At 41.7% G+C, this 16,688-nt stretch overlaps 1 protein-coding gene across 1 annotated transcript in view; it reads right to left on the bottom strand.

Annotated features, from left to right (window-relative positions):
• The window catches only part of col7a1l (collagen type VII alpha 1-like), a 64,926-nt gene extending 48,705 nt beyond the window's left edge, over window positions 1-16,221 (bottom strand). Inside the window, exons 1-10 of the mRNA XM_051953287.1 lie at window positions 15,890-16,221; window positions 10,453-10,651; window positions 6,194-6,374; window positions 5,677-5,836; window positions 3,968-4,061; window positions 2,506-2,679; window positions 2,066-2,229; window positions 1,031-1,160; window positions 823-939; window positions 410-565 (exon numbers count right to left, since the gene is read on the bottom strand). Coding sequence (XP_051809247.1) covers window positions 410-565; window positions 823-939; window positions 1,031-1,160; window positions 2,066-2,229; window positions 2,506-2,679; window positions 3,968-4,061; window positions 5,677-5,836; window positions 6,194-6,374; window positions 10,453-10,528 — 1,252 coding nt within the window. The 5' untranslated portion in view covers window positions 10,529-10,651; window positions 15,890-16,221. The remainder of the gene's footprint in view (window positions 1-409; window positions 566-822; window positions 940-1,030; window positions 1,161-2,065; window positions 2,230-2,505; window positions 2,680-3,967; window positions 4,062-5,676; window positions 5,837-6,193; window positions 6,375-10,452; window positions 10,652-15,889) is intronic.
• Window positions 16,222-16,688: the final 467 nt, after the last annotated feature.

The following is a 16,688-nucleotide window of genomic DNA, read 5'->3' as shown; positions in this document are numbered from 1 at the left end:
TGTTGTCATTTATTCAGATATCCACAATTTTATAGTTATGACAAAAAATGGGAATTTAACCAGATTCTTTTGATAGATTAGAATGTTATTTAAAGTAATGCATTAACATACAAAAAAATAGTCATCTAATCTTCTCTAGTGTACCTTGGATGAGAGATAATTTTGAGTCTTACGGACTTTAGTAGCTTAAAAGCATGTTTTTCTGGACCAACATCACCCTACTGTGGAACTATCACGGTATTACATGGTGATGTTTGCTTTGTTGTATTATCTTTTGCTTCTTACTCTATTAGATGACTTTGCCCTGTATTTGTTAATTGTCCACAGCCCTACAGACTCTTCCTCTGCATTGAGGATGAGGATAAAATTAACATAACTGTGATGTTTTGACCAGAGACAATAAACTTACATGTCTTGCCCACTAATGAAACCGGCTCGCTCAGTCCTTGGGGGTAAACAGCGTAAATACTGATCGTGTACTTCTTATCCTCCTCCAGGCTGTCAATCACATGAGAAGAAGTGTCTCCAGGAAGCAGCTGCTCATAAGTTAATCCTGGTCTGTTGGCTGTAGAACAATCATAAAACTAGGAGAATCAGCACCCAAGAAATATACCCTTCATAAAACTTGTTCCTGTGATGCAAGCTGCTTTGAGTCAGACTAAAAAGATGAAAAGCAAGTTGAACTCGACATGACTTTCATTCAGCAGAGCCCAACTGTGCACAAGACGCTATTTGGAAGAATAACGTCCAACATGGCTAATTCAGTACATATTTTTATATTCATCTGCAGTATAATATCTGTGTTGAGGTATGTTAACATACATCTTGGAATGAAGATCTTGAATCCACTGAGCTTCCCTAGAGGAGGTGTCCAGCCGAGGCGCAGAGAGAACAGACCCTCCTCAATGACACGGAAGTTTGACACTTTCGGCAAAGGGGCTACAAGACAGGAATAACATTTTTTTTTAAAGCAGGTACTTGTGCATTTTCTAACAGATGCAGGAGCACGCACTGGTGTTGTGTCACTCACTTGTCTTGACGGTGATTGTCGCAGAGTCTCCTATGAGACTCGGGTAGATGGCATACACTGTGAGGGAATAGTCTGTTTTAGGACTCAACTCTGTCACCACTGCTGTGCTCACATCTGCCTTCAGATCCATCTGTTACATAAACACAATACAGCGGGGGGGTGGGGGGGGGCTTAGTGTGTGTGAGACAGAAAGAGCAAGAGAGAATGATGTGGGGAGTAAAAAGATTGATCAAGAGGATGATGAAGTCGGAGCGAGAAATACCCAGAGGCAGTGCAATGACACACAGATACACTTCTGGAAAGTGAACTTTGAATAAATATCCTGTCTTAAATTAAATATATTTATATCTTCATTTTCCATTTAAGTGTCCGACTCTGTAAACCAAAAGCATCTTCACGGTTTGTTTACACTTCACCAAGATATTCAAATGAGGCGGGATGTTGTGCTTTATAGCGCAGTGCCAAAACTAAAATATTCCTCTTTTTGTATAATTCACTGCCCAGGTTTCATACTGTATGCATTGGTGTCATGTAAACACACAAACAAAGATTCAGGGAAACTGTTAGTCACAGGGGGGTTCATGTTGATTCCATTGGTAAAAATACTGCAGTGAGTTTGGAGCGTCACACACAGAGTCGCACAGATATCTTAGGCTATGGGAGAGATGATTCACTGCTGGTCACAGTTTTGACCTGCTGTTATGAGGCTGAAATGCCGGTACAAGAAGCTTATGCACAAAGTATGTTTTCCTGAGTGGAATTCCTAAGAGAGTAGCTTCAGTGGGCGCTGATCCCTGCAGACCTCATACTGAGCAATACGGCTCCATTTTGCAGGATCTGAGAGATTCTTTTTAAGTTGAAAGTCTTTGAGATGATTCATTAGCAGGAAAAAGATGTGCAACTAATCCTATATTTAACTGCTTATTCTCTAGCCCAAGGTCATACCTCAGGTCGGATCATAGAAGCATCTATTCTGCATTGCAGTCCAGCTCAGTAACAACACAAATAGCATCCTGTTTCTGGACAATCACTCACCTGCCTCTGCTGCAGAGGGAGGCGGTGTCCCTTGGAGTTGAGAGGGGCGACCAGGAGGCGATATCCAGTGACGTCACCTGTTGCCTGGCTCCATGTCAGTCTGACGGAACTGTGGGCCAGTTCACTAATCTGCAAGTCTCTGGGTCCAACCACCCGCTCTTCAGCTACAACAGGAGAAAAATATGACAAAATGGATGAAGAGAGGAACAGGGAGCCCAAAATGTGCAAGTTTGTCTTGCTGTATAATTTGTGTAAAAAATAAATTATGTTAGTGATAAAGCAGCGGGGAGAAGTGAAACAAAAGAAAGCTATAATTCTTTTTTATTACACCTTAGAAGGTTGTAATATAATTTATCAGTATGACAAAAGCAAACAGTGCGAAGGCAACTTCATTAAAAGACGTTTCAGCTCATTTTGAAGAACTCTTTCGGTGGACCCACTGGGCTGGGAAGTTTTCACAGGACGTGGTGGTTCGGAGGCAGTAAAACACACTCTGCGGGACAGTTTGGGGAGGATGGTGTCCAGGAGAGAGAACTCAGCGCCCATCAACAGATGCTCCTCATATGGTTCTGACACGATCCTCCTCAGTTCTGACTCATCAGCTCCCCTAATGCCTGGTCACAGGATAAACAATGACAAAACAGAAAAGAAATTTGGAACACAGCAACAGTTTAGCCCACACACATCTGCCAAAGCACAGCTCCTCTTATTGTTATTTCGGTCTGGAACAAGTGCTCAATATATTTTACTGCATGTTCTGTGTATAATTGTGTTTGTGACAAATAAAGGTCTTGAATCTAGAATACCTACATATATGACAGGACATTTGTGGGATTTGAGCAGATTAATGGACAATATACAAGAGTGTTTACCAGCTGGTTTCACTTATGCGTTTTTCCCTCTATTTTTTCCCCCACATACTTTCCTCAACACCACCAGGGGGAGCTGTGGCATTTTGAATGATTTCTATCAAGAAAAGATGTGCGTGCTCAAACACATGCATTCTGCAGACATACACGGGTTTAATCAAACACTTTCTGGCTCCTGTTTCAAGTTACGGCATTATGCATGCTTCCCAGGTCCCAGTTTGGGGAAGTGGGCCGTGAAAAACACCTGCTGAAGAGACCAGTTTGAGCTTGAAATGTTGTAGGTTTCTCGTTGCATTTAAAAAGAAATTTTAGCACGAAAAACAGAGATGTTTCAAATCTGACAATGCCCAGTTAGCTGCAATATATAAAAAGATAAAAGTGGCTGCTTTTGTGCAAGAAGCTGCACACATCCACACATTTGTGCCATCCATGCGACAACAGGCTCTACAGGTATACTGGTTTTGCACGATTGGACAAGATGCGTGTGGAGCTTCTCAGCAGGAGTGATGAACGAGAGAAGCAGGCCTCGGTGTCAGAGGTGCAGATGGGGGACACAGAATCGCCTGATGAAAAATGGCTGCGATTAGCACACCATCGGCTAATGAGCAGTAATTATTGCACTGTTGCTGGCTGCAAGGAGCAAGTCGTGGCCGTGTGTGTTGGAGAAACAGAATAAGATACGTGCAAGTAAATTTGCGGGTAAACAGTAGTGTGTATTCATGAGCAGGGAAATAGCTGATACAACAGTATCGGAAAGTGCACCTTTACATACTCCAGAGCTGGATAAATCACTTCCTTCTTGCACGCGTGTATAGCTAATGCTGTTGTGTTCGCACGGGCATGAGTGCACTCTGAAACAAGAATCTCCAACATACACACAAATACCCTCAGTGAAGCCAATGAATTCAAATGTACAGGACATGAATTTCTAACTGCAAACACTGCAGATAAGCCGGCAGAGCTCGGATAAAATCTGAGGGGCAGCTGCAGTGGGGATGTTGGAGGAATTCACAATACCAACTTCCACGCTCACCTACTGCAAAGAGAGAAATTCCATTGTCAGCTACTGCTCTGACTGCAGCATCCACCTGGTCGTCTGAGCGTCCATTTGTGATCAAAATGGCAATCTGCACAACAATGGAAAGAAAATGACACATGTAAATGACATTAAACAACATAAAGCATTTATTAAATGATCGGCTTTCTTCATGCCAATTCAGAAACTAACAATGGAAGCTTGGATACACAAAAACTTTAGGTTTTGCCTCTTGTTGTTGGCATCACTGGAGGCTTAAATCCACCCTCCAAACAAAATTCATTTGGGTTAAAAGAGCAACCAAGCAAGCTGTTATTATTCCCCTAAAAACCTCCACAGACTTTTGACATAGTTTAGCTCATAATTGGACACATAATAAAATAAATTGAACCCAAAGACAAAGTGGAATTCAAGGCTTGCAACTGAGACTAATAATTTGCCTATTAAGGAAAATTTACTCAGTTCATTCAAAGTTCATCCCTCAGTCAATGAAGAAGGGCGCTAGAAAAGCATCAGTATGAGATTATAGCTGCTCCTCTGCATGTGCTCAGGCTGTACAATTCAATATATCAGCCTAATCCTCAATTCTCTGCCTTCCCACATCAAGTGTGCTGCTGCAAGATGATTCACACGTGCGCTCAGAGATAGAGAGATGATTGGAATGCTAACCAGCTCTGAGACAGCATTAGACTGTCAGAGAGAGGTAGCTGACAGAAAAGGAGAGTTGTAGGAAGGAGACTGCATTAGGATATTTGATAATACACTTCTAAGACAAGTTTAGTTAAGCTGTAGACTACTGTATTCAGGTTGGGCTCCAAAGAACACAGTAAACCCTATTTTCATATTTATTTTAAGCTTTGATTAATCTGTCTTTTTTTCCCCCAATCAATCAATCAATCATTTGTTTGGCCTTTAAAATTTCAGAAAATGAAGAAAAGTCTCGATCAGTGTTTCCAGAAACCCAGGATGACGCCCTCAGGTGTCTTGTTTTGTCTACGACCCAAATATATTCAAATTTAGGAAGACAGAATAAGACAATCTGGACTTTTAGTTGGTGAATCACTTATTAGTTGACAACTGATTGGCTAATGAATTAATCATTGCATCTCAAGATTTGTATTGTAATTTTTCATGACATTGTTACACACCAGGTCAGTCTCTGGCCATTAGCTGCACTTTTAGTGTGTCTGGCACTGTTAGTAAAACTTTACCGACAGTCCTTCAGACAATTAAGCTTGCTGAACCTGTGCTGGAAAACGCATTGCCTTTCCCAAAGCTAACGTCTGTTCGCTAGTCGCAACTTTGTGTCGATTTGTATTCCAAGCATATAACAAGACAATTTAATCAGATTCACAGTTGTGTGAAAACGGTCGACCAGTTTGTTTTGCTTGCTTTACCCACAGTGTCATGTGGAGTAGAAATACAGACTCCTGACTAGTCATTTCCTCTCACACTGGGCCAGAGCAGACAGCGTATGCATGTGTTTGCAGCGTGGGTTATAATCTCAAATCAATCATTTCCTAGTTGCTTGTGTATCAGCATATTGCGAAACATTTAACAAGGTTTAGATGCACAGTTTTCAGTATGTGTCAAAGAAGGACAAAACAGTAGTAAAAACCCCCATAAAACTGCAATATTTCAGATACAGGCTGCTACCCTGGAAGGGGTTTTCATACGATCACATCTCGGGTGTTGAGGCATCTTACTTTTGGGGCAAAATCTCGACTGATGACGGGGCTGAAAACAGAGTCCACCAGAAACTGAAGGGCAGTGCCGATTTTCCTGGATCCACCCTCATAGGGAAGGTCACGGATTGCTCTGAGGACCTCCTCCAGCGAACTGTAGTCTGTCAAAGCAACCCGCATCCTTTACAGAAAGAGTTTCAGAGAAAGCATAACTAGGTCATGAGAAATAACAGAATAACTATTACACGGAGCACCTACTATTTGTGTGTATAACTTGATTGCATGACCAAAAAAAAAAAAAACTGAAAAAGGCACTTTTTAAATGTTTTCTCACATTAAAGAACAACTGACCTACCATCTCATTACATATACACTATTCCACAAAAAGAAGTTGGCATATTACATTGTAATCCTAATGAAAGCTGATCAATAATAATTTCTTGACATAACAGTCAAATGCAATAAATGAGTCACATTGAGGGCAATCTGTCACACAGATTTGTGTGCTGTGTTTCAGTTTGATAAGCTGGACTTCTACCTTGGAACATCCCCAAAGACAGTGACTCCAAAGCGGACCCCCTCAGCTCCCCCCACACTGTCCTGAAAGGAGGTAGTGATGGCTGAGATGAAGTCTTTGACTCTGGAGAAGCTGGTCTGACCCACACTCCATGACTCATCCAAAAGAAACACTATGTCCGCCTGCACCACCGTCCTACATGCTGAAAGAAGAAGAGTGAGTGAATTAATGCGAACACAAATACATGTAACAAGGAGCTGAGAGCAGGTACATATTCTTTCAAAGGCCAAACTTGCTCTTAGTCTATACTCATATAGATCAAAATGAAATATTAGGTCAATCATTTTTAATGTTTAATAGACAAAGCTGGAGATTTAGCCATGTGCAGCAGCCCAAAAGAAGTTTTATTCCTACACAGAGCACCAGATGGCAGTCTTGTTCCACCACGTGGAGCGTTTTCCTTTCATTTACTTCTGTCATGCAGCCAGAACACCACACAAATCCCCATGAATTTTTAATGAGACACAAGTGAGCCAAAGAGACTATCAATATTCTGAGCACTCCAGCAATAAAACTTTAGTACAGCGATGAGGAACGCTTTGAATAATAAGGTAAACACACCCAAAATCAGGGTCAGTTCCCTTGCCCGAGCAAACAAACGCATTTAACATAAGGATCTGTTGGGTTTGGAGGGATTTAGATGCTTTTTAATGTGAAGTGAAACAGCTACACAACACCAGTACACTGAGCACCATGCGTGCACACACAATCTGCTGCGTCTGCAAGCAACCTTCAAGTCAGTGTTCTGGCAATACATATGCAATAAAGCAAAGTGACGACAGCATTGATTAGGCTAGTGAATAAGCGATAGGCACCGCCGATTGTTCTGTAAGTGATAAGTGATTCTCTGCTGTCCTCTATTTGATTACCGAGCTTTCTCTCCTCTATTATCTCTCCCTTCTTCTTTTGGCTGCAATCCCAGGATTCACTGGGGGTGACATATGTCTCCAGCCCATGGCGACCTAACATTATGTTCTCCCTCACACCTATACATCTGTGGCCGTGCACCAAGGAAACAAAATAATCGCAGAAATACCAATTTGGTGGCTTCTCTAGTGCTGAACTATTTCGTTTGCCTAAATGGAAGCTGTCGCATCATATCCTCAGAAACAGATTCATCAGTGATGAGTTGAAACAGCTTCAGAAGATACAATACAGTTCATTCTTTCCATTATGAGTTAAGTCACATATAGGTGGGCAGTCACCCCAGCATACACATGTGGCTGCTCCATTTATTGGGACAGTTTTTAACTCCACAGATTTCTGTAAAAACACATAAAACATCATGGAGTCTTTGAGCAAAGGAAGCAGCTGGAGGCTGGTGTCTGTCAGAGAGACACAGTCCGGGGTGGAAAACAAGATCAATTGTCCAGAAGTTTGTCTGTCTAGGCTGGCAGGCGAGATCGACGTGCCTCGGATAAGGACACAACACACGCTGAGGGATTAGGAATGGCTTTCTTGAAGGTTATCTATGCTGATATCTTGAAGGTTGTATACACCTCAGTTGGACCGCCATTGATTTACGCATTAGATGTAGCTCAGTGACTTCAGCATATGCTGCAGAAAGATCTGCCAAGGAAAGACGCACTCTGAGAAATAATGATGCATTACTGCAATCAGACTCAACAAGATCAAGAGAGAAGACGTGAACCATCAGAGAACACATGTCTAAGACACTCAAAGGGCCATCAGGATCTGATTTTATCCAGACGAATGAATGTGTAGAAGTTCCTCTACAAATAAACTGCAGGAATTCACGTAGAAGCGCAAAAACTGAGTGTGGAGCAGAAATATAAAATGATAAAAGGAGCAAAGGCTGACAATGCTGATCAATCATTCTTCCAGGATCTGTTTCCAGTACCAGTCTCCAACCCTTTTTGGGACTATTACTCTACTCACAACAGCTAACATGAAACTCATTCAGTCTGTGCAGTCAAAATCAAAGACATGGAAACAGACAATATAACCTACTACTAGCCATCAGTTCAGTCACAAAAAGGTAACACCTGAGTGAACCAGAGGGACTCATTCTGGAGTTGGATGCTGTTCCTGAAATCTGATGTTTGGATCTGTGCTGCTGTCTCATCACAAAGTCTAAACTTTCTTGTTACAGGCAGGTATCATGTCACAACTCAATTCATTCAGGTTACCTAGCTTTTGATTTGATTACCAGAAAAGTTCACATTATACTTGAACGATAGAGTTTTTGAGACACTTCTAGCCCGTATTATTTTACTTGCAATAGTGGTCTGACTCTCCTAATTAAAGCTATGTTTAATGTTTGTTAGGTTGTCGACACCACGCTTACACACATTAATCAAACACAGCAATGACGGCAGCCCTCGACATACATGTATGCTCTAAAGTTACTACTAACCCCTCCTTCCCTGCCTCTGGATGAAGAAATACAGCCATCAAAGTGGTCCATTTCTTAAGTTGGTAAAGCTGTTTAAATTGTACCTATTATTATTTTACGTAAGCTGACGTCACCTGCTGGACATACAATGACTTAGTGTTTGATGCTGAATTTAACTTATCATGCTGACAAAATGGGCAAGTCTTCAAAAATGTATTATATCCATAGTAGATGTTCAAATATGCACAGCTGCAATAAAGGTAACATGAATCATGGCATAAAAAAAATGTGCAAGTGAGGTGAAGACGGGAAGCAAAGTCCTTACAGTGAAGTCTCGCCACGTAGCAGCCATCATAAAAACAACCCACGGTAGTTATTTTGTGCCAAGAAGAGCAGGTCCCTATCTTAATTAATGGGATTTAAATGGTGGCCAGAATATAAAAACTGCATGTATGGAATTATAGGTCAAATCTAATAAAAAAAAAAAGTTTGGTGCCTCAAAATAAGGTTTCAAAGGCTTTTTTTTTCTTCCCTTAAATCATATTTATTCTATACAGCTTGTGTCAGTGCTATACACAAAGCAATACAATTAGCTGGATATTTCAAGGTTGAGCTGTTATAAGGAACACAATTAGCTTTTTGGCAAGCGGCGAAGGACATGTGTTGTATGACCACCACTTTTGGTGTTACAGAATTCTAACAGATTTCTATTGATGACTCTTTATGTAACGAGCCTCACCCTTATAAAGTCTCTGACCTGACATGCTTGCTCTGAAAAGCACACCTGTAACAATCCAAACCCTTGTGGCACCATGGTGGATAGGCATTTATATAGCCATACTTTTAGCCTCTGTTCTGGTCTCCGCCAACTTGTGAGGAAGTTTCTGTTTTTTACTACTTCTTTCTGTGCGTGTGCAATTTGGTGTTGGGCAGGTACTCCTAGTGGGTCAGTTGGTGAGTATATTTAATGAAAACAGCTGCAGTAGAAAAGAGGGTAGATGAAAGTCATCAAACTGCTTCTTTCTGTAAACACTGACCACTGACCTTGATTTATTGTTAATATAAAATATTAATGAAACTAAGCTGACAGACTTGTTGATTCAAAATTGACCCCTCCTTGTACTTAAAATGAATCACTAGGCCGTACGGTGAGATGGCATGTGAATAATAAACAACAGTACCACCTGCAAAGGAGTAGCAGCCTCAAATATATTCTAGGTCTATTTATATCCTCCCATAATTCTGCCCAACAACTTTGCCAATCAGTTTCTGCCAATCACAATCCAGGTGGAGGAAATCTATCTTGTGATTGGCTGATTGACCTTTCAGTGACATCCAATCGCACCTGAGACTAAAGTTCTGTATCTAGGGAACGGGTGTTTGACAGGTTGGCAGACAGAGTGCTATAGTGTACATGAGGCTAGCAGATGTTAAAATTCCCTGACAAGACACAGTCTGGAGAGAAAAGTGGAGCCGGGTTCGTGTCTGCCCCATGTAGCAATCCAGGTGTGGAGATTTAATGATGGAGCGCTCAGACAGGCTGTGTTCGTTGAGCACCTGCCCCTTCTTTGCCCCCTGCATCAAAGTCGTCTGATTCACAGATCTGTGCACAAAGCTGACAATCGGACATATGGATTTGACTCGGAATTAAGCAACTCATGGTAAGTGCTTGACACAGAAAAAAGCGACTTCAAACATGAGTCACTGAGTGAAATTTTGAATAAATCATTGACTGAATGAGTGAAAACGTGGGAGAAAAAGTTTGATGGTGCCATAAAAAGATGATAAAGAGTCAGAACACGAGAAGCAGACTAATGAATTGTGCTCCAGCGCAGAATTCAGGTGTATGAATGTCATCACTTACCTTCAGCTTGTGCTGTAACGCTCTGATGAGAGAGAGAAAGGGACAGCAGAAAGATCCACACAGAAGAGCCGCCCATGCTCTTCCTCGCCTCTTCTTCCTCTTTCGATCACCTGCTCCCCCTCCCCACTACTCCTCTTCACAAATCCACTTCTTAAATTCCTCTCCACAACCATCAAATCCAACTCTTCCTCTCTGCTATCTGAAAGGACGCAGATGAACAAAGAGAAAAGTAATTAAAGGCCCTCAAAGATAAAACACAATCAGCCAGTTTTTAATTTGTAAAGGCCTTGTAACTCCTCTGCAGAAGTCAAGTTTTTGCAGACTGAGGAAAACCATCCAGTAATATGCAAAGAGGAGTTTCACATCCAGACAACAGACTTCTAGACAGATAAGATCTTGACAGCATATGTATCTACTACCCATGTCTAGGTTGGAAACAGTTTCACGTGAAACTTTTTCATGCGACTGTTACGATCCAACCTCTAGGGGGTGGCTGGATGTAACAAAAATAACCAGAACGTTGTTGGTTTAGGTGAAAAGATTTATTGCTTAGTGGCAAAGGAACATAAAAGTGACAACAATGAACACAAGACTGGTGAGTGTTGCTAAATCAAAGAACATAATATAACAAACGAAGGCTAACAAAGTTTTCCAAACTTATCTAAACCAAAAACAAGGCAACTGAACTCCTTAGCCAAACATAAGTACAACCCACCACCAGTAACAAAAACTAATACAAAGCGTGCAAAAACAAACTCAACAAAACTGGTGCCTCACATTCACACAGGTAACAAAGACTCAAAACTCTTTTGGCTTCTTCACTAAGCCCACAGTGTCTGTAGCACTCACCACGAGTGTCTACAGACTGAAGTAGCCTGCGGTACCCACCAACCCAACCACGCTTACCTACAGACCAAAACTCATCAAAATACAAACAAATGATCACACACAGAGAGGCACCAGGCCGGACTGGTGACAAACACCAGATGCCCTGACTGACAGCATGGTTGCAGGTATATAGCCTGCAGGTGTGGCAGCTGCATCTGGTTGGTCAGAGGTGGAGGGGAGCTGGAGGGTGGGCCAATCAGGAAGGTCGGAGGGCGGGGAGAACCGGATTGCAGTGCAGGTCGTCAGCTCTGGTGTCATCAGATGGAAAGGCTGGCAGCTGGGGTTCCAGAGACTCTGGAACAACCATAGCTGAACCCACACATGTAATTTTCCCCCACACAAAGGCCCAACAGGACATCATCCCAGAAACCAGACGGCACAGCAACACTGGTGGCCGCAACAGCGACTCAGATCTCGTTCACTTCCACGCCTGTAGAACCGAGGTATCACTAGTCTTAATTAGGCCAATTTAACTAGCTTAGCATAATGTCACCCATCATTGTTATGTATGAAGGCTGCAGACAGGAGCTCCCTGTAAACAGTTTTACAAGAGATTCCACTGTCGCCAAGGAAATAAATGCATCAAAAGGGGTTTTTAAACTGTCCAATAAGGCCCCAGTGATTTAAGAAACTATTGTGAAGTCTGAACAATAGTGAGCATTAAATGTCATTGATAATCTATTGTCTTACATGGCAGAATTTCCCCTAAAGTCAGCCTGCAAGCTGAATGATGAATGCATAAAACTGCGTTGTTGACACTATTCATGCTGTTTATCAATTAAAAAAAATATTTTGATCTTAGATGGATGGCTTGCCTTATTTTTTAAAACTTACATGAATTTTGTGCAAACAAGCTGTAAATCCATGTTTAATTTCAGTCAAGACAGCTATACGAAAGACGTGAAACAGGGATCGTCGAGCTGAGAGGCAACAGTGCTGACCACTAAGCTACTGCGCAGTCTGCATTTGAAACATTTTTTCTATTTTTCTCAAATAATCAAAGAAAAAAAAAAAACACAGGTCTTGCGTTCCCACAGATAGACATTTATACAAGTAAATAACCAGCGCTGTTAATATGAAAATGTCCTTTATAAGTTCACCTAAGCAGGGGAAAGTGCCTCTGAATTACACAAGAATAAAAGTTCTGCTGAAATGTTTAGTTGTCTCTTTTTGAAGTCTAAAATAATGGCAATGTGTTTTTGTTTTTTAGATGTATTCTTAAGTGCTTTGTATGATTAAAAGGCAGAAAAAGGATCTTTGGAGAAATGTCAGAAACGCTTGGTTTTGTCTCAGTCGACTGGACAGGTGTGTTGGTGTTTGTGTTAGATTGACAGCAGCTGGCAGCCTGCTGGAATGCCAGTGTGGAAATAGAGACAAAGTAAGTAAATTTGCAATGCATCTACAAGGTAGACAGCATTAGGAAATCAACAGTATCAAAGTTTGGCTCTGCAAGTGTGGGAGACAGGCGGATGGAGATAGTCTTTGGCAGTGTTCCTAAGAAATGACAGCAGAACAGGTACATTTTATGACATACAGATGAGGCTCGCTGGTGTAAGAACTGGCATTCTTCTCAGCAGTCTGGGTGGAGGCAGAGCAGTGGTTGTCCATGAGACCAAATTGAAGTACAGTAATATTCTGTAAAAGAGATAATTGACCTCTTTTTCTTCCCTCGACAGAGAAAACTGCAGGTTTGTATGAAAGAGATTAGCCCCAAGGCTACAGCTTTTCACTCCGTACAGTGGAGGAACTTCAGTCTCATTGGGACTTCAGCTGTTTTACTGGAATATTATCTCCCACAGAGATGTGTAAAGTGATATTTAAAAGCAAGTGTGGATGCATCCTGCAATGATAAGAACTTATCGGGTATCTCCACTGAATTTGAGCTGCTCAGTCCAGCTCAAGTATCCTCCAGTCAGCATGTTAATACGCTCCCCTAGCCATGTACTGATGGCCGCAGATATGTACCAACAGAAAGACCTACAACATTCAGTTACATGAACAGAATCGGTGCATACGTAGAAGACCAAATCTAACACTTACATCAGCACATTACACAAGAGCAAAGGAACTGTGCAGCAGGATTGGATTATAAGGTTTGAAATGAATGAAGTAACCATCAGAGAGCAATGCATTCATCTAGAGAAATGGTTCATGCTGTTATGTTTTACATTAAGTTGCTAATCCCTACGTGCCAGAGCATAGACATAGTTTGTGTGTCTGTGCGTTTGAGTGCTGTATGGGTGCAAATTCATAAGCATAACATCAAAGAGAGATCTGCATTCACTCAACAACTATGCATGAAATGGAAACCTAACAAATTTCTTTTGGCTTTCAAGATTTATGATCCATCAAGCTAATTCATCACCTTCAACGTTGCTCCCTGACAACATATTTTTAACTGAGAATTAATATGCTAATAACATCAAAATAAATCAGATTAATGAGAAACAATCTGAATTCCAGAAAATTTCTCAGTGTGATTTGACCATCTGGTCTGACTAAGCCTGAATGGCTGAAGGCTGAATAGTTTACAACCTCTTCAGATGGAAGTGAGAGCTGGCAGGGCTTGAACTCTAATGTAACACAGCCAAAAAACGACACTCTTCCCCCTCCACATACCAGTGCACATCTAAGATCTGTCTCTGCATGTACAGTATCTTCTTATTATTGAAGTCCGGAGACCACAAACTGAAGCGTGTGCGGTGATGAATGACAGCCAGTGCAGTTGGTATCCATCCTATGGTGGGATTTTTACATAGGTTTGTCAGAACAGGTGTTGGGAAAAGTAACAGAGAAGCAGAACTCGGGAGTCTCACAGTGGCTTCAATATGATGAAACAATTTTGTGAGCTTTTTCTTTTCACAAAGGTGACAGAAGTTTCCTGAAGCAAGCAGGCAATCCTAATATTGTGCCAAAATAAATGCATTTTTCGTTCATCCAAAGGATTTTGAAAAGAAAGTCAAAACGTGATTAATCCCGACAGGGACTACAAGAGCATATGCTGGTGACTCTGTGAGGCTCCAGTTAGACACAGCACAGGTTTGAGCTGATATTTGTGTCATGCTAGCACTGACAATACCGATTCATGGCAAGTATAATGTTTACCATGTTCAACTTCAGCTTAGTGTGTTTGTAGCATCTGCTGTTTCGCACTAACTGGAAGAACAACAGATGGAATCAGTTCTTCATGTTTTCAATCATAAATCAAAGATTGATGGCAATGCTGCAAGAGGAAAAGTCATGGAATCACCTAAATTACAGTAATACCCCCACTGGGGACCATTAAATCTGTACAGAACATCATGGCAGTCATTCTAGCGGTTGTTGAGATATTTCAGTCTTGATCAAGGTGATGGACCAAAAAACCCACACAGACTCCCTGCCAAAGATCACAGCTCGTTACAACAATACCTCAAGACATTCCTGCAGTGTCTGGAGTCGTAAACTCAACTCAGATTACTCAGACACACAATGATCCCACATCAAAAATGTTTGGAGAAGAGCGCGTCCATCACTTTGACCACAGGGGGATCACAAGCACCTTGCTGCCTGGCAGAGGAGAGAGCGAGCTTATTGTGTCTGAGGCCTTTAGTTTATCACTGCCCCGGGAGGATTAAATAATGTTACAAAATGAAGTTTACTGTCCCTGGCCCTTACACTCCCTCTTTGTTCCCTATCTCCATTTGTCACACACACACACTTGCTCACACATCGCATGCCTGCAAGTCTAACTGCACGTCAGCTATTTCTACATAATGGCATTTTCCACCTCACCACTTCACAGGATGGATTATCCCTGTAGGTGGGAAACTGGTAACAGTGAAAAGGCACACACAGAAACACACACAGCTCAGAACTACAATGTGTGATAGTAGATGTCTTTGGTGCAACACATCAAGATCTACTGCTAATTCACACGCTAACAAATTAAAGTGCACACTCTACTCACAGCCTGCAGAATACTGTCTTAATAACACTCTGCATCAACACACACACACACACAGACAAGTCTATGCAGAGAAGGGGAAATATCCTGATTTCATTCTACATAGTTTCGTCTCCTGACAATGTGCTCGCAAACAACCTGGTATGCTCGAATTATTCAGGATACACTAGAGCTGACATGACTGTAAAATGCATGGCATCTTCTTTATTATGCTCGTATTGAGTTTGAATGTGTAAAACCTGCAGGGAAGCACAGTGAGATAAACACACACAAGCAGAGGAGGTGTGTGTAAGCTCGAGTGGGGTGCTCCTTAACGGAATAAGATGTGCATTTGCAGCAATTATTGTATCTTATCACTGTAAAGCAGTTGAGACGATGAGCACTAACATCAGACAGGTTACACTATTTAGGGAAATTTTACTGTAAGGAGCAGCAGTAATGGCTCAGTATAAAAAAGTGCTGGCCTCAGTCCAGACAGTTAGGGTGCAACAAGGGTATCTGGGCAGTTAAGAATTCAAAACTACTCTGTAAAGCACCATATTAAAGTGCAGTTAAACTAATGGATTTTCACTATGGCCCTAAAATGGGCCCATTTTCACTTACCACTGCTGACAAGTCAATATCTTCCCAGTCCAGGTGGCTTCTTGAGGGTCAAGAGGGGGGAAAAATAACTCCTAAAAATGCACACACAAAAAAATGTTTAATCCAATTCAGGCAAAAACAAATCTGGAATTGAGATTGTATCCTTGAAGAGGCGGCTGAAAGAGATTACTGACTAAATGAGACCCAGCGTATCTGTACGTCTGTGTGATAGAGGTGTGGAAGAGTGGATGAATGGCATAGACTTTCCTTCCCAGGCTCTGCAGAAAAGTTTAGGAAGAGTGCTGGGGGTGGGGGTGAAGCTGCTGCAACCTGTTGGCTCAGAGAGAAAGAGAGAGAGAGAAAGGGGGAATTAGATACAGACGGAAACACAGAGCGAGAGAGAGAGGCTGCCGATGAGCTTTGACCCTGCTGGAAATGCATCATTACTGTTATGCAGTGCGTGTGTGTGTGGAGAGCACGGAGGCGTAGACACACATTGCCAAGCTTTCAGTCCAAGTGGTGCAGTAAAATGGTGTTAAGTACTCAGAGGTTAACTCTGAATATTGCTAGGATCTACCAAAAACACACACTTGAAGACAGCAGTCAGCCCGTGAACAACCCCTACATGTTTCTACAAATAATATACAAGATTTGACACGTTGCCGACCCACTGCTCTTCTTTGAGTTGTTTGCATTTCAGTTTCACAGTGCAAAATGTATTTTGATTCTAAAAAACTCTCCCCGGTGCGATTTTAAAGAGCAAATGCAGCCCTCCTTTTGCACACTATTCCATTCATCCCAACAATACATTATGAAGCAT

This window comes from Acanthochromis polyacanthus, chromosome 1, assembly GCF_021347895.1.
Source record: "Acanthochromis polyacanthus isolate Apoly-LR-REF ecotype Palm Island chromosome 1, KAUST_Apoly_ChrSc, whole genome shotgun sequence".
Lineage (NCBI taxonomy): Eukaryota > Metazoa > Chordata > Actinopteri > Pomacentridae > Acanthochromis > Acanthochromis polyacanthus.
The sequence above is the reverse complement of the archived record's forward strand: the minus strand, read 5'-3'. Positions and strand labels throughout refer to the sequence as shown.